Source organism: Python bivittatus, unplaced genomic scaffold, assembly GCF_059951505.1.
Source record: "Python bivittatus isolate LINGU-HERP-01145 unplaced genomic scaffold, Pbiv_v1 ctg000160_np1212, whole genome shotgun sequence".
Lineage (NCBI taxonomy): Eukaryota > Metazoa > Chordata > Lepidosauria > Squamata > Pythonidae > Python > Python bivittatus.
In genome coordinates this window covers 9,102,758-9,126,329 of record NW_028277076.1, presented here as the reverse complement: position 1 = coordinate 9,126,329, position 23,572 = coordinate 9,102,758, and the positions used below count along the sequence as shown (strand labels likewise).

General features: G+C 45.8%; 1 protein-coding gene across 3 annotated transcripts; it reads left to right on the top strand.

The window, feature by feature from the left end:
• Positions 1–886: 886 nt before the first annotated feature.
• On the top strand, positions 887–22,532 carry TBC1D13 (TBC1 domain family member 13). Of its 3 annotated transcripts, XM_088147148.1 has the most exons (13): positions 977–1,046; positions 2,557–2,630; positions 5,174–5,275; positions 6,853–6,893; positions 7,923–7,984; positions 9,826–9,925; positions 11,159–11,241; positions 11,525–11,684; positions 12,577–12,778; positions 12,864–13,027; positions 15,326–15,486; positions 16,041–16,098; positions 17,336–22,532. In XM_088147148.1, exons 3-13 carry the CDS (start codon positions 5,263–5,265, stop codon positions 17,399–17,401), a joined length of 1,110 nt encoding a protein of 369 aa, XP_088003274.1. In that variant the 5' UTR covers positions 977–1,046; positions 2,557–2,630; positions 5,174–5,262; the 3' UTR covers positions 17,402–22,532. The 3 variants fall into 3 exon arrangements, 2 of the variants coding, with proteins under 2 accessions (XP_088003273.1, XP_088003274.1); XM_088147147.1 differs by lacking the exon at positions 5,174–5,275 and having other exon boundaries at positions 887–1,046; XR_015797303.1 differs by lacking the exons at positions 977–1,046; positions 5,174–5,275 and having other exon boundaries at positions 17,336–20,622; positions 20,702–22,532.
• The last annotated feature ends 1,040 nt before the right edge of the window (positions 22,533–23,572 follow it).

Genomic DNA, 23,572 nt, shown 5'->3' with positions numbered 1-23,572 from the left:
CCATGTTCTGGAATGGAAACATGGGAGGGAAGGAATGGCAATGCTGGGTGGGGACTGATGGGAGTTGTAGTCAGCCCATCTAGAGAGAAATCGGGTGCGAAAGGGGAACTGGAGGGGCGGTTGGGAAGCATTGTCCAACAGGTTGGGAAGGTTGGGAAGGAGGAGGTCATGCTGGGGGTGGAGCAATGGGTGTTGTAGTCCAGTATCAGCAGGAAGAGGAAGACAATTCTACTTGGGGAGTTCAAAAGGCTGAGTCAGGGAGAAAAGCAATGCGGGTTTGAGGATAATGGGCAATGGAGTCCAATAGGCTGCATGGGACAACCAGGGAGGTTATCTATACTGGCTAGGCACGATAGGAGTTGCAGTCTGTGTGGCCCCCAGCGCAGGAAGGGGGATCTTGCTGGCTGTGGAGCATGGGCACTGACATCTAGGCTGCCCACAGGACACTGGAGGGCTCTGCTAGCTGTGGAGCATGGGCACTGAAATCTAGCCCTTCCCTGCAAGGTAGTGGAGGACACTTTGTTGGCTGTGGAGCATGGGCAGTTGAGTGTAGGCTGCCCACAAGTGGTGGAGGTTGCTGGCCATGGAGCATGGGCACTGGCGTTTTGGCCACCGGAGGGGAGGCTGTACTGGCTGTGGAGCATAGGCAATGGAGTCTAGGCTGCTCACAAGACAGTGGGCACTTTGTGGCTGCGGGGCATGGGCGCCGGAGTCCTGGGCACCCGAGAAGAGGCTCGGCTGGCCGTGGGATGGGCCCTGGCGTGTGGGCTGCGCAGAGGTCAGCGGGGGAGCGGCGTGCCGGCGGAGGCGCATGGGCCCCGGGGTCCCGGCCCCGGCGAGGAGGGAGGCAGGCAGGCAGGCAGGCAGGGCGAGCCGCGAGCCGGGCCGGCGGGCAGGAGACGCCGGCAGCCGAGCTCCGCCTCCGCCTCCGCCATTTAGTCCTGCCCGGCGCCGCGCCGGAGCGCCCGGGAGAAGCGCGGGGTCCGGTCCGGCCCGGCCCGGCCGTTCCCCGCGGGCTGCGCCATGTCGCGCCTGCACCGGAGCAGGTAGGAGCGCCCCGCGCCCGCCCCGCGGCGAAGGGGCCCGGAGCCCCCGCCCGGGAGCCCCGCGCCGCCGCTTCGCCCGCTGCTCCGCGCGAGGCCCGCCGCCGCCGCCGCCGCCGCGGAAGTTTCCGGGGGCCGCCAGCGCTGGCCGCCCCGCGGGAAGAGGGGCCCGTGGGCGCGGGCCGGCGCCGGCGGCGGTCCAGGGCGCGGGGCGGCGGCCGCGGCCGGGCGGCTTCTCCCGCTGCCCTGCCCGCGGGCCAGACGCGGCCCTCCATCCTCCCGGGGGGGCTTCAAAGGCGCTCCCCGCGCCCGGGGGGCGAGGAGGAGGAGGAGGTTGGGCGGCTGTTTCATCCGGGGGGGGTCTCTCCGGTCCTGCCCTCGCCGGTCGGCGCTTCCCCCGCTCCGTTTCCTCCCGGGCTGAAGGCAACAAAGAAGCAAACCGCCGAGGAAGCGCCCGGGTCGGGAGTTCGCCGGGAAGGAGGCGGCGAGGGCCGCGAGGAGGGCAGAGCGGCCGGCTCTCCGCTGTTGCGGAGCGAGCCCAACAGGGCAGCCCCACAACGCGGGGCCACCCCTTCCCAAACCAGTGGCCCGGTTTAAAGTCTAGTTGCCCGGGTGGCCCGCCGGTGGTAGAAGTTCCCGCAGCGGATCTTTCCTGGGTGTCAAACCCTTGGGAGGGTGTAGTCTGGGATAAAGAGGGTTTTTATTCGGATTTTTATGCACAAACATTAGCGGAACATCTCCTCCTATCGCAGGACCACGTTCCATCCTCAGCTGAAGGAAAAGCAGCATGGATTCTTAGAAAACTTTTTTTCTTTTTAGTAGTAAGAACGCTCTTGCGTTTTGGTGCTCCTTGACAAATGAAACTTCTTCCAGATCCAGCCCAGCCTTTGCAAACTCGGCTTGACTGGATCTGGAAGAAAGGCAAAAGTTTTAAGCCGCCCGAGGATCCAGCCACTGGGAATTTCTGGACCGAGGCAGGGGGAAATTGCTGGTTTTGTTCAAAAGCTCGCTGGGCCCCAAAGCAATTCTTTGCACGGCCCGACTGACTTTTGGAGGACCTTCGGCGTCTTTTTGCAACCAGAGGCTGTTCAGGTGTATGGTCCCCACACACCTGGGGGGACCCCAGCTTGGGAAAGATGGCTCCGGGGAGACATTGAAACTGCCACAGCCGTTGGCACATCTTTCATGTCCCTTCCTGCACTTAAAGTTGGTCTTTACTCAGATAAAAGTCCTTATCGGAACGCTGTGTTTTTCTGGCTGTTTATAGAGGGGTCAGTTGTGGCCTTGGGGCAAAAAAAATATTGTTGAACGCTGTCCAGGGCTGGGCTTTATCTCAGGATGAATGGGGCCTGAAAGACACTTGATTTGCACTTGGCTTCAGCCCCAACGGAGCGTTCTGCCTAATGATGTTTCTGCAGCCTGCAGGGGGAAAATGCTTTTGGCACGCAGAATGTTTTGTGGGTTCGGTGCGTGTGGCGCGCTCACTGCTTCGTCTGCGTTGTGTTTCCTGCAGAATTGCAGAATTCGAAGACATCCTGAACGAGCCCAACATTGTGCTGCAGAAGCTGCGTGAATTTTGCTTTAACGGTAAGGGCGGTGTTTGGGCCACCGCTGACTCTGGCGAAACGCAGCCCAAATTTGCACAGAAAGTGGGTTAGATGTCCGTTTCCGCTGAGAGAACCGATCGATAGGAACCGAATTGGAAGCAGGACTTGGCAGAGTGCCACTTCCCGGTTTAGAACTTTTCCTGATTTGCAGAATATAATCCCTGTGCTATGAAGGTTTGATGTCTGTGTAGCGGGATCTGCATCGGGGAATAGAGAGGAAGACTGTATCAGAAGCTTCCTAGACATTTCCACCTTGAAAAATCAATAGTTTGGGGCTGTAATTCTGCCATATTCAACCATCCTTGGCTGGCAGGGTTTGTAAGATACACTTTTAGCTCACACGCAGTAGGAATCCTGCCACAAGCTCTACTGTTATCCTAAAATTGAAGTCAGCAGATCTCAGAAAGTTGGTATCCGTCTTGTTTTATATCCCCAGAGAGATGCAAAACTGTAGCTTAAGAGGTATTTTCTTTTACCAACTCATTTCCCACCCCGCCACGTGGTTTTCTAACCACAATCTAACTGCACAAGAGTTACTCCAGGCCAGCGTGTCTTAACAGCTTACTTTGAGAGGGTAAGAAAGAGGTTCTCCTGGCACTCAGAATAGATTGATTTTTTTTCCCTGGAGGATTTCATTCTGGAATAATCTAATGGGGTGCAGTGTGAAGATGAAAGCAGAACGAAAAGGAAAAAAAACTCCCTGTGTAGAATTGGATGTAATGTATTTGCGTGGCGGTTGCTTAAAAAGGTGGAGCATAACCTAAAGGAAGGAATACAGTTGTTTTTCTTATTGTGAATAGATACAACGGGATTACTAAAGGCCATAGCAGAAATGACGTGGTAAATTTAGTTTTCACTTCCCTCTATTGTGCATCAAGGAATCAGGGCTGATTGGATTAAAAGTGCCTTAGATATCCCGTCACATTTGACCATTGGTTACTGCACAGGCAAACATTCACTCTTTTGTTCTGTTTTTACTAATAGGTGCTTTCACCCTGTCCACCCACCCACTTTATCCATTGTTTTTCTCTCACTGGTCTTGCCTTCCACTGGCCAAGCATAATTTGTGGACTGTTACCGGCACGCCCGTAGTATGTGAATATCTTCTGATCATCAAGGGATTAATCAGCCTTTATTTGATCCAGATAGAGTGATAGATGATTTCTCTTGCAGGCCATGATACTTTTACTAACCCCCCCTTCATAATTCAAAGACATCGATTTTCTTTCTCTCCTTCTTTCTCAGTGCCCCCTTTTCTCAGCTCACATATTACCACTGAATTATTATTGTTTGAATTCTTCTAATACTGAATCACTGAATCAAATATCTATCCAATGCAATTCATTGAAATTCGTTAGTTTCCCCCAGAACTCCAGTTCCTATATTAAAAACAAGTTTCTCCCCCTTTTTGCCATGAAATTCCAAATAGGGTTTGACTGTACTCTGCCGATCAGTGTTCAAGGGCCAAAGGTCGCTGAATCACCACTTCTATGAATATTTAACAGAAAATGTTCTTGCAAGCTTAAAAATGCCTATGCATCAAGTTCTTACTTCTTCCTTTTTCTGTATGCTGATGTAGAAATGCGCCTTGTGCCAAAGTGAGAGAATAACGGTGTAGTGTTATGGTCACTTCCCCATGGTTGGCCGGGGAAATTCTGGGAGCTGAAGTCCACCCAGCTTAAAGTTGCCAAGGTTGAGAAACACTGGTCTAGATTAAAAGCTATAGCAACGATGAATCTCTTTAAAGCAATCCTGCCTCTTTAAGTCTGTGCTACTCACTTCATCATTGTGTGGATAAAGATGAAGCAGAGGATGCCAGAAAGAATGGAAATTGTTTCAAGAACATAAGCCATGCCCTGTTGGATTGGACCCTTGGCCCGTCTAGTCCTGCCATCTGTTCTCACAGCGGCCCACCAGTTACCCGAGGACGCCCACCAGCCTCCCAGCAGATGGCCTTCAGAGGTAGCCCCACTGCTTCAAGAACCCTTGAGCCCTAGAACTTCCATAAATGGGTCCAACCCTTGTTTGAGGCCAGCCAAGCTGGTAGCCGGCACCATCTTGAGGTAGCAAATTCCAAAGTTGAATTACCCATTGTGTTAAAAAAACCAACAACTTTCTTTTGTCCTGAGTCTTCCAAGATTCCATTTCACTGGGTGACCTCTGGTTCTAGTATTTTGGGAAGGGGAGAATAGCTTCTCCTTGTCCACTTTATCCACCCCGTGCATCATCTTGTACACCTCCATCATGCTCTCCTCTCATTCGCCTCCTTCCTAGACCAGAAAGCCCCCAGTGTCACAGCCTTTCCTCATAAGGGTCTGCTCCAGCTTCTGGGTCGTCTTAGTTGTCCTCCTCTGAACCTTCTCCAGCTCCACTGTGTTCTCTTTGTGGTGCGGCAACCAGAACCGCACACCACGTTCTAGATGTGGTGGCCCCACTGATTTATCTCAAGGCATGATGATATTGGCATCGCTATCCATTGGTGTCTTTTCTTCAGTTGCTTGGTCTCCTAATGTCTATTTTTAGTGCTTCATTTTCTTGAAGAGAGGAGAGGAAAGAAGATCTTCTACTGAAATGCAAATAAAGCTGATGACCCCAGAACTCAATGACGTCTGATGAGCGTGCAAGGTGAATCCAAAGGGCACAAGTGGACTCATCCTTGCACTGTTGTGCAGAAATGAAATTCAGCTCCTGCAGGCAGAAACAGCTTTTCATTAGAGCGCTGTTTTTAAAATTTGGCTGCTTTAAGCTGGGGAATTCTGGGAATTGAAGTCCACGCATCTTAAAGTAGCCAAGGTTGAAAAACACTGCATTAGAGGGAATGATGTGACTGAAAGTCTTCTAAAAAAAGAGAGAAAACAAAACGAACGCTAGTATCTTGTTCAGTATTTATGAGATTAAAAAAAGTAACTGGATTGTGCAAAAAAGCCCTGATGTATTAACAGTCAACATCACTGGATCTGCTTTGGTTGCTGAACTAATTTTCTGAGTTAGCACAATTTTGTAACTAACTACATGGTCTGGGTTCAATAACATCAACAAAGAAAAGAATAATAGTATTAAATTTAACTTGATTGAATAGTTGGTTCTCTTCCTGTCTGGATTGGAATTCAGTAAACCATAACTGGCTGGGTTCCCCCCCCCCACAAAGCAATTATGAAACATAATTAGCATATATTAAGCTGAAATCAAAGCACCTTACGGAGTGTTTGGAGTATTCTGTGTTCCTTGTGATCTCTAATTTATTCTTGTGACTTCTTCCTGGTCTTTTAATAAACTTATCCATCCATGCATAGTTGATGTTTTGATACGCCATGTTTAATTTTCCTCTTGCTTTCTATTATACTACATTACATTTTTATGAATTTAAGAACTGCTGCGATCAAGACCAGGCCAAGCAGTGTTCAAATACAACAGCCAATGCAGGAAGAACAGTAAAATATAATAATATACATTACGAGAAAGACAAGAAATGAGAGCCAGTTTGGTGGGGTGGTTAAGGTGCTGGCCCAGAAACCAGGAGGTTGTAAGTTCTCAAAATCAAATTGCATCAAATTGTTTATGACAGCCATAAGGCCGGATAGTCCTTCTCGGCACGAAAGCCAGCTAGGTGACTTTGGGCCAGTCGCTGTCTCTCAGCCCAACCCACCTCACAGGGTTGTTGTTACGGGGAAAAGAGGAGGAAGGTGTATTAGGTATATTCGCCACAGAGAGAGAGAGAAAAAGGCAGGAATGAATGAATGAGTAAAGTAAATAAATCCAGACCGTGGGAGATTTATTTATTTATTTATTTGTTTGTTTGTTTAAATTTGTCGTCCATCTCCCTTGAAGCGACTCTGGGCGATTTACAGTAAAAGAATAAATATTAAATAAAATACAGTAAAGCCACAGTTTTATTTAAGTCCCGTGTTTTTACAAGCGTGCCTTGGAGGGGATGAACAAAGGAGGGCCTGCTTTCAGCTCCCCTCCCATCACACCTGTCCGCAGGTAAGGACCGTCCATCCGGCCTCCTTTCCGCCCTTGGCAGAATCAATACTGGATGGACCGTCTTGAAGATGTCCAGATTCTGGGTCGTATAAAGCTTGATAGGTTGATCTTGTATTGTATCTTCTGGAAGTGTGCATCTCTCCTCTTAACCCCTCTGAGCTTGCTGTGTTGAAAGGGGCTACATTTAACCGTCTCCCTCCCAATTTTTCATTTTACAGGAATTCCCTTTGAAGGTGGCTTGCGTTGCCTCTGCTGGAAGGTAGGTCCTCCTTACGAAGTCGAATCACTTCAGCTCCTCATTTTACTGTGTTCCCCTTTGTATTTTGTCCTAAAAATTGTTTTATTATATTGTTATAAGACATACGTCATCCACGAGATTATTTCGATACGGTGGTATTTATACGCTGTTGACTAGAGATGATTAACACTCTAATGTTTAGATAACTCAGACCAGCGGTTCTCAAAGTGCGGTCTGGGGGTCCACGAAGTTAAATAAATCAACATTTTTAAATTTCTCAGCCTTAATTTCAAATACAGTCAGTATCGATAGATAGAATCCACATAAGCCAAAGCTGTTTAGGGTCCTCGATCTTTTTTAAGAATGTCGGGGGTCCTGAGACCAAAATGTTTGAGAACCGCTTAGATCATTAAAGATAGAAAAACAGGAAAGAGAAGGTTAGGGTTAGAGTTAGTAACATAGTTTATATATTATAGTATATCATATTTATTATAGTTATATGGTTATATGGATAGATCAGTATTAACGATGATTTGAAATGTCAGTGTTAATAAGCATAAGATTATTCAGATTTTACATGCAAAGCTGGATATAACATGAATAAACAACTGCAAATTATATCCAAATATTTGATGTACAATACAGTCAAGGCTTCTGTCTTAAGCTGGATATTTAAGACAGTCCCCCACTGTATTGTTACTTATGATTCTTGCGCACGTTGAGAAAAAAATAAAATAGAAAAGCAAAGTAGGAACAACCACTATGAATAAAACAGAAGGTTGGCCTGAATCTTAAGGATCTTATCAGGTGGTTTTTGACCAGGTCTGCTGGAAGGGCAGCCTGGCCCACCTGGAAAATAATTCTGGGTTCTTTGGGGTCAACCTCTCTCCAGCCTCTTCTTCTCCAGATGTTCTAGACTGGATGAGGCCAATTGTACCGAATGAAGGAGGGTTAATGATTCTGGGTTGGGAAAGGCTGGTTAGCAAATTGAGGGGCTCCAAATCCATTTTCCCCCCAATGCAAACTCTTTTCTCTGTTTACCTTTGGCAGATCCTCTTGAACTACCTTCCCCTGGAAAGATCTGCTTGGAATTCCCAACTGAAAAAGCAAAGGTACGTTGAACCATCTGACGTCCCTCTGCCTTTCCTTCTCGGCCTAGAGAATACGGACCGCTCCTTCTCGTTGCTCAGAAGCCAACTGCGAAACAGCAGACAGAGCTACCGTTTTAGATCTCTAGTGATTTTTGCTAAACATAATGTTCTATCGCTTTTCCACCTTTCGACCAAAGGTTTGGTCAACTCGTAACCTCACCCGATTAACTTGAAAGCTTGCATGTTCGTTTGGATCATTTTGGTGAGTCCTAACAAAGGCAAGCGAAGGAGAAGATCTATTTATGTGGTTGCTAAGAGTTGACACTGACTTGATGGCACATAATTAATCAGTGAAGGCATTTCCTTCCTGTAGAGTTTAGATTTGTTTTCCCCATAGACTGACTAAACTGCAGGGCTGATGAATCAACAGAGACAGCGGTAACACTTCCTGTACAATTTTTAAAACTACAGGATAAGTTGGAAAAATTATGTATAGGTAACCCAGCAGAGAAAATGTACAAGTATATTTGAATTTCGTTGGAGATCTATTTAAAGAGGTTGGGAGTGAGGAAAACATTCAGTCAGCTGGACACTGTTGCTGCAAATTTCTTTCCCCTGATTTGGGCATCTTGTGTGCAAAGCCAAGTGGGTACACTGGATATTTGTGGGTCTATGAATGTGGTGTGAGGACAGCCTTTTTGGCGGCTAAGGAGAGTGCATAAAAAATTTAAAGTTGAGGTTGTGTTCCTAAGTATTCTGCCTGGCCAGATTAACAGATGTTGCTTTTAATAGTCAGCAATTGCCTTTTGCAATAGAAATCCATTTAAAGCGGTAAGAGTGTACTACTTTAAAAGCACAGATCAAATAGCAGATGGGCCGTGCTTCTTAATAATGCATGGAATCCTATAACTGTCAGTCTTCGGGGAATGGCATTCTTTGCATTCTCCCAGGCAAATCTGTTCAAGGCAACGGGACTTCATTGCTTTTGCCAAAAAGGAAAGAAAGATGTTCTATCTCGGAAAACCATGAAGAGGGTAAATAAGAAGGAACATGAGGGAAGGGATATGTGCAACTCAAATAATTTCAGATTTGATAAGTCCAAAACCGTAGTTTTGATTTTGCCCTAAAGCTCAGGGTTTAGCTTCATGCAGCTTCTGAAATCTGGATGTGATAAAACACATCCCGTGTTATGTTGAGATATTCTGGCTCAGTGGGATGGGCTGGTTCACACAATGTGCTAAGACAGAGTCCTCAAAGACAGAACTTTCCATTTTCACCTACTGTAGCATGTTGTGTGAATCTCATCAATGCCTGCCTGCCTCCTTCCTTCCTTCCTTCCTTCCTTCCTTCCTTCCTTCCTTCCTTCCTTCCTTCCTTCCTTCCTTCCTTCCTTCCTTCCTTCCTTCCTTCCTCTCCCTCTCTCCCTCTCTCCACCTCTCTCTCCCTCCCTCCCTCCCTCCCTCCCTCCCTTTCTCTTTTTCTTTTCTTTCTCTTTCTCTCTCCCCTCCCTCCCTCCCCCCCTTTCTCTTATCTTTCTCTTTCTCTTCTCCTTCTTCTCCTCCTTCCTGCCTGCCTGCCTCCCTCCCTCTCTCCCTTCCTTCCTTCCTTCCTTCCTTCCTTCCTTCCTTCCTTCCTTCCTTCCTTCCTTCCTTCCTTCCTTCCTTCCTTCCTTCCTTCCTTCCTCACTGTTCTGTTGGGTGTGCTTGAAACAATTGGGGGGGAGCTGTATATCTTGTGTTAAGTAATACTCAGCTTCGGGAGAGCTTGGAAATGCTGACGGGGGTGGCGTGCAAACCCTGTTCCTAATACGAGATTCTTTTTCAACTGTCACCTTCCCCACCCTCATCGCCCCCTCCCTGAAGAGAATTATACGCCCAGTTCTTGAAGGAAATGATTATTCAACCAGGAATAGCTAAAGCCGAACTTGGAGTCTTCAGAGAGGACGTTACCTTGGAGGATCACGTAAGTGGACCATTTATTGGAAGTTTTCCTCTAACTGTGGACATTTCAGTTGGAGGTTTTAGGACGTCTGTCTGTCTGCGTTTATGTGATTTAGGTCCTGCTTCATCTAACAGGAGCTCAAAGTGGCATATATAATGCTTCTGTTTTTTTCCCCAGAACAACCCTGTAGGTAGATTTTTATTCTAGCACCTTAAGTGCATGTTGAAGTTATTTATTTATTTATTTATTTATATTATTGAAAAGGGGGGAAAAAACACATAAAAAGTGCTTTAACAAAGAAGTGAAAGAAATACAAAAAAAACCCATGTTGCTATGTCATTATAACAGTAAACAATTAAAGTTCTTTATATACTTACCTAATGCAAATATTATTCTAGTAGTATATATTTCTAATACATTTATATCACTATCATGTTTTTTTTTAATTTTCTATTTTCACCTACTGTATTTGGTATAAATGACTCCCATATTTTATTGCACTTGTCCATACAAAGTTTGGACAATTCCTCTTTTCTTCAGAACGTCATTTTGAGATCCAGTTTGCACATCTGTCTGAGAGTAAGCCTTGCTTAACAAAGCAGAAAGGACTTTTGAAGAAGTCTGTTTTGAGACTGCACTGGAAGGCAATGTTCATGGGCTTGTGGTTGTTCACTGCGGTTGTTAAGCGAATCATGTGGTTGTTAAACGAATCCAGTTCTTCAAGTGGGTGTTTTTTGCTGGAATTTGCTTAACGACTGCTGTGATTCACTTAACGACCATCATAAAAAGGTAGCAAATCGCAATCACATGACCGCGGGGGCTGGTGCTACAGTTTGCGACAGCCATAAGTGCAAGTACAGATCATAAAGCACTTTTTCCAAGGCTGTTGTAACTCTAAACCGTCATTAAACAAACAGTCATTAAGTGAGGACTACCTGTAGTTGATGCCACCTCATCTCCTGAAGGAGAGGCAGAATGTAAATCTAGTAGGTCAATAGTCACTTATTAACGGGGAGGGAAATACTGCTGTCTGCAGACTCAAGTTGCTTTGACTTCCAGCGTCTTTTTTTTTGGGTGTGGGGATCAGGCGATTTAACGTCTGAGTAGCTTTAACTATATAGGAAAAAGCCAAGCCAGGTGTTTAGACGCGTGGGTCTTTAGTTCCCTGGGAATAATTTGGAAGCATTCATGCCAGAAGACTGCATTTCTGCTCGGTTTTGACTGCATCTTCTCCCAAACCCTTCTTTTTCGAAGCCTCTGAATCCAAACCCCAACAGCCAGTGGAACACTTACTTCAAGGACAACGAAGTACTGTTGCAGATCGACAAGGATGTCCGGTAGGTAAAGATGCTGGTTCGCCCTTCAACCTTGCTCAACCCCAGTTTCAGGAAAAAACTTCCATTGGGAGGGTTCAGATGGCATAATCAGCGGTATGCCATGATTTATGATGGCTAGGGTCACATAACTTGTTAGCTCCAAACTGTCAGGCATGGGGCGAATTTGGGGAGGGAACGTTTGAAATGGTTTCAGAGCTGTCCATCTCTTAAAATAGCCGAAGCAACTTCTCTGGGGTCGCAACAGGCTCTCTTTGAGAAAACCTGGTTTGTTTTGCCCACATAGGAGACTGTATCCTGATATGGCCTTCTTCCAGCGTCCAACGGAGTATCCTTGCCTGTTGATCCTCGACCCCCAGAACGAATTTGAGACCCTTCGCAAGCGAGTGGAACAGACAACCCTCAAATCACAGACCGTGGCACGAAACCGGAGCGGGGTCACCAATGTAAGAGAATAACTTTGGGTACAGATTTGCAGGGTGGGGCAAAATTCAGCCCCCTGACTTTCGGGGACTACCAAGCACACTTTGGATTTGGGGAACATGTCGCAGGCTCTCTTACAAGATGACTGCTTGGAGCCAGCCCCCCAATACTCATTTACCAGGAGGTAAACTGGGGGGGACTTTTCTTCAGTTGCCCAAAAAACCTTGTACCACCATATCTCAAGTTGGCATTTTTGCCTTACAGCACATGAACTTCCTGTTTAATAATAATAATGATAATAATTGCAATTGCAAAAAGGAGCTTTACTTGGAATAGCTTCCATCCTGCAACAATACCTTTAATAACATCAGCCCATCTCAGGTCCTTGGGAAGGGCTCGAGAGGTGGATAAAAATGCCAAATCCAGTCTAAACATCTGGCTGTGTGACCAATAACAATTGATTAACTTGTATGCCACTCAACTTTCAACAAATCTGGGTGGCTCACAACAGTCAAACGAAGAAATAAGCAAATCAATTTAAAAATTCTAATTAAAAGAATCTTAAAAAGTCACATCAGGTGGAATTTAAGGGGAGCAAGGAAGGTGTGAGCAGGTTCGTCACTGAAGACAAATTCCTTGTATATATTTTATACTTGGCCATTAAAGTATTCTGTATGCTGGTGATTGTTGCCAGATGCAAATTCAAAATTGGGGGTCCTTGGATTAGGTTTTAGGTACTAAAACCAGGATTTGGGACTGGGGGGAGAGAGGGCATCTTTGATTTTGTTTGGGTGACGATCAGTGCCTGCTAAGTTGAGAAAGGAGGAGTGGAAAATGTGAGTCCTATGCAGAAGTCCCCAGTCCAGTATCCAAAAAAGATGTTAAGGCACCATTTTCTCTCTCTCTTTTTTCCAGGTGAGCTCACCTCTTAAAACATCGGTGGTGAGTGAATATGAAGTTCTGCCTGATGGCTCAGAAGCCCACTGGGAAGTTGTAGAACGAATCCTCTTCATTTATGCAAAGCTGAACCCCGGAATTGCCTACGTCCAAGGGATGAACGAAATCGTTGGCCCTCTTTATTACACGTTTGCTACAGACCCCAACAGCGAATGGAAAGGTAAGTTGGACCACCATGTTCCTGGCATGTTGGTGGCTGGCGTGACCCAGTAAATGGAGCTGACGGTGTCCTTTTTCACGCACAGAGCACGCCGAAGCAGACACCTTCTTCTGTTTCACTAACCTCATGTCCGAGATCCGGGACAACTTCATCAAAAGTCTGGATGACTCTCAGTGCGGCATCACCTACAAAATGGAGAAGGTCTACATCACTTTGAAAGAGAAAGACACGGAGCTTTACATGAAGCTGGTGAGAAATTTGCAGCCTGAAGCTGTGGTCCTTTGGAGAATTTAAGGGGTTTCCTTAATGGGAAGGTCCATCAGGGTCAACCCAACTAAGAATGTCCACCACTTAGACCCTACTGGTGGAGTTCAGGTTTCATGGAGATGGAGAAAGCTATTCTCAGGTTTCTCAATGTTCTTAGGCAGGGGTTTTCCAACTTTTTCAGGCCAAATAATCTGTTTGTTTTAAAAAACAAATGAATTCCCAGAACTTCTGATCAAGAGGAGTGGGGCTTCTAAACGTGTCAGGTCCATCCTTTCTACGGCACCTTTGTGATTAAGGGGAAAAAACTGTCTGCAAGGGCTTAAAAGGGAAAAAAACTCTGCAGGAGATTAAGAAGTAGTCACTTGCAAATATTTTTTCCCCTTCATCCTGCAGAACCCATTCAAGTCCTTGTGGAACCCCCTTTGAAAGTGCTTTATACACCAGTGCTAAGTCTTGTGATGCAGAAATAGACACTAGAATGTTACTTAAAATCACTTTTTTGCAACACAGAATTACAGTAGCAACTTTGGGGGATTCTTCCCCATGCAAAAAGCTATGGGGAATCTGCAGATCACCCACACTGTTATTTAAGAAACAGTCATATCAACAATTCCACCATCACCAGATAAGAAAATTCTGCAATGCAACACTAAATTTTCCTGTGTTCAACGAGGTTTGCTCCAGCACGTCTCAATTTCTGGGGGCTTGTGTGGATTCAGTTAGTCCCCGAATTAAAGTTGTGCTTCTGAAGCAAACAGAGCCCTTCGCTTCTGTTTTAGTGGGTGCAAACCAAATCTTAGGCGGGACGGGTCCTCTCGTGAGAGAGAACGGCGAGCTCCACCATCTGCTTCATTACTTGCCAAACTTTTTTTTTTCTGTTCGAGATTAAGAGGAAGTGTTACCGATCGAAAGCCGCAAGCTTCCTTTAGGGTGATAAAGTGGTTAAATAAATTAAGACGCGTACGTCTAGTCAACGGATCCTTGCTGGGGATTAACTGCCTCGCCATTTGCCAGAAACCTTTAGTTTAGTTTCCCAAACAGTGCGAAGCCGTGGATATTCATCGGAATATTCATGAATATTCATCGGAGAACAGAAAGGCAGAGAAGCAGGACTGGCTAAAATTTATTTGGGGGAACTGTCAGGGAGGGTTGGGACTAGTCCTGGGTCTCCAGTTTGGTGAGGATTAAGAAAATTAGGGTGCATCTTGGCTTTCTCCCCCCCCCCCATTTTCCTCCTCTTCTCATAGCTACATTTTCTGTAGTTTTGCACTGCCTACCTCAATCTGGAGCCCATTTTGTCCCAAAGGGGGGTCCTGTGGGGCAACGTGGATCAAGAGTTTCAGTCTCAGGATATAAATTGACCTGTTTTTCAGGCCACAGGTTGGCTTGTGCTCAAGAGTACAGGCCTAAGGCTTGGGTGGCGTTGACGTGTCCCGTCAACGTGATGGCTACACCTGACCGGACTAGAAACATGTGCAAACTTTTGTGGCTAACGTGATTCTTGTGGGGTCATTTTCCCCCAGAGGAGATGGGTGGGTTGCTAAGGCAAGGTGTTGTGGGTTGTGGGCTACAAAGGGAAGTGTTTTCCCTCAAAACCCCTGGGTGGCTGGCAGATTTAGATCCCAGAACCTGGCTGGCCTCCATGGATGCAATTGCTGATGTTGTGATATCTTAGTTTGTGTCAGATTCTGGCTTCTTCAATTGCAGAATGTGTCTTTTCAGTCTAATAGTGATACCTCCAGCTGGTAGGACCTCTCTAGAAGTTCAAGAGGTCCCCATCCGTTTTGCAAACCAAGAGGTCCAACCTGAACTGGGGGTCTTCTCCTCGTCCAGAAGAGGTCCTCTATGTTGCTATGGACCCTGTCTGAAGGGGGGCCTTATGAAAAGATGAAGTTGGTCTTATTCATTTCAGCATTCAGAGAGAGCGATTCCCATGGATACATGTATGGAGCTCTTCTTGGTCGTGTCCCCCGTAGATGCCTTGAGACGGGAGCTCATTTAGAAGAGTGAAGCCCCTTAACCCCCGAAGCAAGATTCAGGCAGACCCCTAATTCATGACATTAAAACTTCGGAAGGAAAGTCTGCGTGAATCTTGCTTCAGCGGTTACAAGGGGCTTCACTCTCCCTTTCCCACATGCAAGAAAACCGCCCAGGGTCGGGTGGCATATACACTGAATAAATCAGGGTAATGATTCTTCTTCTTCAGAGGAAGCCCTTGTTCCTTTCTTCCTCCTTCCCCCTTTTTCCAAAGCCTCCAAATGTTATGTTCTCTTTCCCCAGCAAGAGCAGAACATCAAACCGCAGTTCTTTGCCTTCCGCTGGCTAACGCTCCTGCTCTCTCAAGAGTTCCTGCTGCCCGACGTCATTCGCATCTGGGACTCCCTCTTCGCCGACAACAGTCGCTTCGACTTCCTCCTGCTGGTCTGCTGCGCCATGCTGACGTGAGCGGCTCTTTTCCTCACTGGTTCGGGGCGGGGGCCGGCGGGGAGCCCGAGCGGTGGGAGGCAAAGACTGGCCGCGGCCGCTTGCCGCGGGAACCGAATGGAGCCTCCACCTGCAGAGGCAGTCTACCACTTACCAACCCCAGCCCTCAGAATAGCCTCGAACAGGAGAGGGAATGAAGATAAAATTTGCTTCAGTGGCCGCCTTGTGCGAGGCTAAGGGTTTGGCCAAAAGTCTGCAGAATAAAAAGGGATTTTCAGATGCCAATGTGTCTCCAGACCAGTGCTTCTCAACCTCAGCCGCTTTAAGAGGGGTGGATGGCTGGCTGGGGAATTCTGGGAGTTGAAGTCCACCCCTCTTAAAGCGGCTGAGGTTGAGAAGCACTGATCTAACTGTTTTTGAGACTTTCTGAGAAGGGAATGCAAAAGTTTACGCTCCTTTTTCATTTCTGCCTCTCGCGTTGTCCGCCGTCTTTCAAGCCCTCCCCGTTGGGGTGGACGAAGCCAGCAGATCCAAGCGAAATCACCTTTCTCTCTCTCTCGTTATCCTACAGGCTTATTCGAGATCAGCTGCTAGAAGGGGATTTTACTCTAAATATGCGTCTTCTGCAGGTAAAGGAAGAGGGGAAAACAAAATGCTTTTCTTCCTGGCTCGCAACAGCCCCAGCCACGGCTGCGTTCGCATCAAGCCAGCCTTTGTTTTAACCGTGACTTGTTGAACAAGCCATATTTCCTCCTACCAGCAGGCAAGATCATTGCGGCCAACATTTATTTATTTATTTAATTCCTGCCGCCGCCCGCCGCAACCCAGTGACTCTGGGCAGCCAACAGTTTGAAAACAAGAAAAGCAATACCAAAATAAATAAATATACACAGCAGACAACTTCTCCTTTGTTCCTGTTTCTCTTTTCTCCTGTTTCCAAGGGGCTGCTTCTAGGTTGAATAAGGTGGATTTTATCTGTGAATTCCAATTATTTTTTTTTTTCTGGTTATCCAGGGATGTCCTAATGAGATGTCCAACTTAACCGTCTTTGAGGCTTTTATTGCAAATAGCTTTCTGGAATCTCCTACTGTATTGTTCTCTGACTGTTTTCTTTAACAAGTGTATGCAAAGAAAAAGATATCATGAATTCATAATCCCCCGTTTCAAGCTCGCAGGGCTTGTTCCAACCTCGCAACTGCTCCAACCATTTTCTACACACCCCTGGGCTGAAATGGGCTGTTTTGAGCTTGAAATGTCTGTTCCCAATTTGAAAGGGGGTCATTTCAAATTTGGAACATTTCCAGTAAGGCCACTCAACTCCTCTAAATCCTATTTTCCTCTCTAGCTGGGGTCTTCATCAATCTGGGCATCCTCCGGGAGTGTGGACTTCAATTCCCAGAATTCTCAGCGAGGGGAAATCTCAGCTGTGTTACTGATTCTTTCCCTCGTCTGCTGTTATTCAAAGAAATTATGCCCCAAACATGATTGGGTTAGACGCAATTGCGTAGTGTTGTCAGCAAGTGAAAAGAACACTTCTTGAATCGGTGGCAGGGAGGTTTTAAATTTTATTTGGAATTTCGTGATGGGCACTTCTGCAAAATGGCTCCTGCGGAGTAGTCTTTTCCATTCACAGAATGGCTCTTACGGGGAATGAAAAAGCAGACTTGCTTCTTATTTTAATTTGTTTAAAAAAAACCCTGAAAGTCAAGGGAGATATGGACCCTGGTGGTCATCTGCAGATCTCTGGGTGTCCAGAAGTTGGGGACATCATACAAAAGGAGTTCTAACCTGTTGAAGAGTGTGTTGTTTGCAATTTATAAGACTTTCTCCCTCATTCAAAGTCTGTATTCTTTCTTTTCAACCCAGGACTACCCCATCTCTGACGTTCACCTGATTCTGAAGACAGCAAAGGACCTTCAAGATTCTAAATAACTCACCAAGCCGAAGGGTCTGTAGATGTGATCTGCTTGTCTCCTCTGTGGAAGACCTCTGAGTAAGTCCTGAGGAAATCACGCTTAGTTTTGTCAGGCCCCAGTTGTTCCTTCCCTCTGTCCCCTCAACTGGAAAAATGACTCCTCCTCGTAATATTTTTTTTGAAAGTGACTCTACACAGGGAGATGAACTATAAGTCACATCTTTCTGAAAGGGGCACAACGGTCCAGAAGCAGGTTTGTCTGCCCCAAATCCAGGTAGGACCGACCTGGAATTTGACTCCATGGGAGAGGACCAACCCAGTTTGGAACTTCTTCTGCAAGAGGCTGCCAAAACCAGCTTCTGCATGTTAGTCTTTGGGATAAGTTGTTCTTCCCAGTTGCGTGGCATTTACCAATCAATTTATCAATTTAGATATCAAGACATTTAGTCAGATGGCTTCTTGGTTGGATTCCTTCCTTCTATTTTTGGAGGCTGGCTTTTCTTGGAAGCTCAGCCAACGTGGGCAGAAGAAAGCTTTTTGGAACGGTGCTGGAAATGTCTTCTTACCCGTTGCCTTAGGGCGGACGTATTCCCCGCATTGCAGCTGAGACATGGAGTACTCCAGATGTGGACGTTCCAACGCAAAACGACGTTTTTGCTCCTCGGATTAGGCTTTCTGTTGTGACCCTGTTGTATTTTTTTTTTATGTCGTGAGATCTTTCAGGCCATACTGCAGCAAACTAGATGTATTCTGTCCCCTGTGGCCAACAGGGCAAGGGCTGACCAAGGGGCGTGCGGTGAAAATATGGTGGAAGGGCCAAATTGTGTGTGGGATGTTGATCCATGAAGATATGGGGGGAAGGTACAAAAAGAGAGCCAGTTCTTCCCCAGGGGAGGTGGGCAGGGTCCTGCACAAAACTGAGCAGCTACGAGCTGTCTAAAATGGTTGGCCCTGAATGTCCATTTGGCTCCTAGTAGATGTCCGTCTGTCCTTTAACCAAAGCAAGGGAAGGCTTCCAGATGCCCACAGGCAATATTACAGCTTCTGTTCCTCTTCCCCACTGAAAGTGAAGCTCAGGAGGTGAAACCAAGGTGGTTTAGAATAGCTTGAGGTGGTTCATGGAGTTTTAGAAAACTTCAGATGAATTAGCCGCCAGCTGTTGGCAAGAGAAACAACTGGATCAATGAAATGGCAGCAGAATTGACTTCTGGATTGATGCGACCTTGGTCCTTTCTCGGAGCACTTTGACATTAAACTATGGCCTTTCTCTTTTTTTCTCTCTCTCGACATATATTGTTATCACAAGCCGTAGCACTAAACCTGAGCTTGCTATTCCAGCGCTGCGGTTTCTCAGTTGTCCCAAGAGTTGGAAGAATATTGAGGAAATCAGTGGGGACCCAATGTGAATCTCTACTGGTTTACTAGCGTGAGGTCCTTAGTAGCTTACATTGGGGTCCTCATGCAAGCCTCAGGGCAAGTTCAGACAGCCTGGGCCCTATTGATCCTTTGGGTTACAATTCCCATGCCCATAATTACTAAGGCTGGGGTTTATTGGAGCTGTGGTCCACTCCTATAGCAAGCTTGAAGCATCACTCCATGTATTGTTTCTACTAGGAGTTGGGAATGTTGGGTTCACAGACTTAATCTAGTCAGGAGAAATTCTCCATTTGGCCACAAGTAGTTGAGGATGATGCATCCTCACCACCACTACCACCCTATCTCTAGGGAAAAGAAAGAGCTGGTATCTCCCATCAACACCTGACTGGAGATAAGGACATCTCCCTACCCCCAAAATAAATAGCTTTCATTGTAGTTTTCCGGGAGCAGGAAGGTTTCTCTTGAAGGACCATCCTGATGGTTGAACCTCCATCACCTGTATTCTTGTTCAGTGGTACATCCTGAACCAATTCCAGATGGGTTATCTCGGTGAGCATTGAGCTCAGAATGGACCTCTGGGCTTTGAACTCTGCTAAAGTTCTAACGCAGATGTGACTGCTGTGTTATTGGGGGTGGGGTGTTCAGTAAAACCATGTCCTAAGCCTACTTAGATCTTCAAGGTTCTTTCTCTGCCTATAGTTGGCTGTAGGTCCAAGCTCACCATGCTGCTTCCACAGAAACAACAGTGGCCACCTCACCATTGTTTTGACTAAATTTGGATGGGCTGGTCGTAAGGATTCCCTCATTGTGTACAGATTAACACATTTATACCAACCCCAGCAAAGGTGTGGCTTGAGACTCCCAAACATTGTAACCAACAAGCCCAAATGGAAACACCCTTCTTTTGGGTGGACAAGAATCAAGACGCGGGTGTAAAAAAATGCCGTTTTTTGAGAATGGGAAGTAGAAGATAAGTTTTCATGTGATTGTCCTCCGTCAGCCTCCTTATGAAAATCAAAAAAGGAAGATTTCTGTTACATCTTGTTCATGGAGAAATAAATTATCCCCAAACCAAGTTGCAGAACTGGCCTGCATATACCTCTGAGAAAGGGTTCCTGGAAGCCAAAAATTAATAATTTAGGGAAATAAGACGTTTCCTTGGCGTGCTAGTTTTCTGCTTGCAGGAAGAATCCCCCCCCCCATAGAACATTGATAAAAAGTGATTACTCTCTCTAGCAATTAAATCTGAAAGAGCCTATTGATCGCTTTCAGAACTCTATCCATTCTGGATTCGTTGGAGCTCACAAAAACCGATTAGACCTTTGTGACATGTTGAGAAGTTGCTTCTCCTCTAGTTAAATTGAATGTAATGTGTCTGGGGGGGTACTGTTATCCTGGAATATAATGTGGAAATTGACAGGTTAGATGTAGGGGCAGGATTCTGGAAAAATACAATTGTTATTGTTTTAAAAGTTCATTAAAAAATACAACCGGGGAGCCGATTGTAGCTGAGCAAAGCAGGACTTTTTTTGGACTCGGATGCCAGTCAGAGATTTCTCATTTTAAAACCCAAAGGGCCCTGTTTTAAAACAGCCCTGCAGACATCAGGTTTCATGCTGTCTTTAAAGAGGATTTAAAACGAGAATTCGGCTTTTTCCAGAAAGGATGGGGAGAAGATTATTCCCCTCCTGCCTCCAATCCCAGTTCTGCAACATGAAATCTTTTAAGGGGGCTTTTAGGGCTTCTTCAATAATGCATGAGGGAGTCGGAAAGCAAGAGTTAATCTCAAAATATTTCTAAATTTAGGCTTAAATAAACGGTAGTGCTAATGGAACACGTAGGACAGTGGTTCTCAACCTTGGCCACTCTGAGATGTGTGGACTTCAACTCCCAGAATTCCCCAGCCAGCATGGCTGGCTGGGAAATTCTGGGAGTTGAAGTCCACACATTTTAGAGTTGCTAATGTTGAGAAACACTGCCGTAGGAGCTGTTGTAGAAGGTACATCTTTGCTTTATTGCAGAAGGAATAAGATTAGCAAGAACCTTGACGTTTCTAAAATGGTATTCCGTAGTTCTTCCCTTGTTATTGCTTGGCATCTTGATGGAGGTAAATTGTATTTAAACAAGGGGTATGTCGGGCACTTTTGAAGACTCTGAAAATTAGCCTTACAGCTTTTATACAGCATAACCACTGCCAAGATGTCCCTGCCTCCTTCCCCAGAACAAACTTAGAAGACGCAAGAATGCAAAGTGAGCATGAACCATGAAACCCCCTTAGCATTTAACGTTTCCAGCGGATGGGAGAAAAGGAAAGCTTGCCCCCCCCCAAAAAACACTCTTCCCCCAAAATCCAGACTGGTTTTGTAGCAATGCAGAAATGACACAGCAGTTCTCCAACCATCTTTGCATATTCTCCCGGAGAATTGATTTTCTTTTTAAATTTTGGTGGCAGATTCATATTTGATATGATGTACGATACTTAGCAGCTGGTTTTTGGGTGGCCTAAAAATGGTCCTTCCAGTAAATTGAATGTAAAAATGTTCAGATTACGATACTGAAAATGTCCCATTGCAGCAAGGGGACGAAAGTCGCTGGTTTTTGCGTGGCCTAAAAATGGTTCTACCAGTAAATTGAATGTAAAAAATGTTCAGATTATGATATTGAAAATGTTATGTTACAACAAGGGGACAAAAAGAATCTAGTGGGACATTTGGGCCAAATAGAATTGAGATGAACGTTTTTCTAACTAAAAATAATTCCAGTTTCTTCCATGTTGGTCTAGCCTGTAAGTCTTAAGATATATATATATATATATGTTTTTGCATTCCAAAACTGCCTTGAATCACTGCGCCTGTTATCACTTCCAAGTTCACAATTTGTACAAATGCTTTTGTGAATCTTTTTGGCAACGCTGTAGGCAAGCGCCGGACTTCTTCTTCTAGAAATGGTAGATCTGATCGACTCAATTTGCCACAATTTTATTTTGCTGTCCTGCGGAACCTTGGTTTCATTCTTTGATTTTTACATATTCCGCTACTTTCTGAAATGGCTTTTTATTCATACTGGCTAAATGAAGCTTGGTTCCCAGTTATAGCATCAGATGTAAAGTTATGTAAAAATAATTGATGGGGGAAAAAAAGGGATAGAATAAGGTAAAAATTGCCAGTGAAGTACGTAGTGATATGAAAGAACTATCTTGACTTAAGAACGAGTTCGTAAGTGTATAATTTGTACAGGAGATTCTCTACAACCTCTTTGTTGATCTGTATTTTTTTTTTAATTCTATTTTTGGGAACAGTAGAAAGATGCAACTTTTTTTTTTTTAACAACTGAGTAAAGAGCAGTTACCAAATATGAAACAGGGTATTTTATGTTTTGCTTTTCAGCTCATCCAGCAGCAGCATCACTGCTCATGAGCCACTGTGTCGGGGTTCAAGGTATTTGCTGTGTTTCACTGGAGGGGTATCTGCAGGGTGCGGTCAAAAAAGTCAAGATGGCGGTTCCAGCGGTGCGATGAAGGCCCAGCCTGTCGTCTTGACTTTTTTGACCCCCTTCTGCTGACCGCCCTCTATCGATGGTAAAAACCCTGAGCAGGCTTTTTGCTGGGGAAAGAGTGAACCACAAAAGTGATTCAGCAGAGCTGTGTGTAGAAGTTTTGCACTAGCAGATTCGTTCTAGCAGGTGGACTCCAGTATTGTTTGGAGCTCTTCCCCATCGCTCCATTGGGTTGTCTTGTCTTCTTTTCCCAAATAAAGATTCTCCTTTGCAAGACCTGATCCGACTCTCCTGTCTGTCCTCCTGTATGGAGGAATCGAATAGCTTGCAATTATCGTTAACACTGAATGACGGATAAAGGGGGCGGTTATTTAGAAAGATTATTTTGGGGGGAAAGTGCTTTTGAACAAACTGGAATTCAAATAGGAAAATGCACCGGACCTTCGTGGGAGGGTTTTTTGTTAACTGTGCTATTAAGAGAGCGCAGACAACTGGTGAATTTTACAGAACAGAAGACAGAGGTCATTTGAGCCAGGCTGTGATGCTGACGGTGAAGACAAATGTATCGAAGGTGCAGGAAGACAAAATGGGGAAAGGCGGGGGGGGGGGGGATTTTACTCTGCTTTTAGTTTGGTTTTTACTCTCTTCCTTGCAATTGAGACCCTTTCACTTTTGGGTTACAATATCACAATGGCAACCAGCAGCAAAAAACAGCAGAGGATCACTGTAGAGCAATGTTTCTCAACCTCGGGAACTTGAAGATGTGTGGACTTCAACTCCCAGAATTCCCCAGCCAGCACAGCTGGCTGGGGAATTCTGGGAGTTGAAGTCCACACATCTTCAAGTTCCCGAGGTTGAGAAACACTGGAATAGGTGTTCAAGGAGGCTCTGCCTGTGGGCACAAATTCACTCCAGTTAAAGGCGTATCTTCAAGACATGTTTAAAATAGAGTAACGAGGCGGCTGCGATCAAAGGCGGCGTTGCTTTAAGGCCTATTTCCGATCTCCCTCCAGGTCCAAAGATCTGCAAGGACAGATAGAGGGCGCGAAAGTGCGGGGAATACGGAAGGGTTCTTAAGAGGGCCATGCCCGATAAATTGCATGTCCAGGATCCCGTTTTTAGGGCTTCCACTGGTACGTTGGGTGGCCCGCTTCTACTAGGTTTCTTCCCATCACAACAGCCTGGTGAGGTAGGGTGGGTGGAAAGAACAAGGCCCGGTGAACATCGGGGTGGAGGGGGGATTTTTCAGCCGGATCTCCCCCGCGCTCCCAAATCTTGTCACATTCATATGCTGTTCTGCGATCGTAATAAAAGAT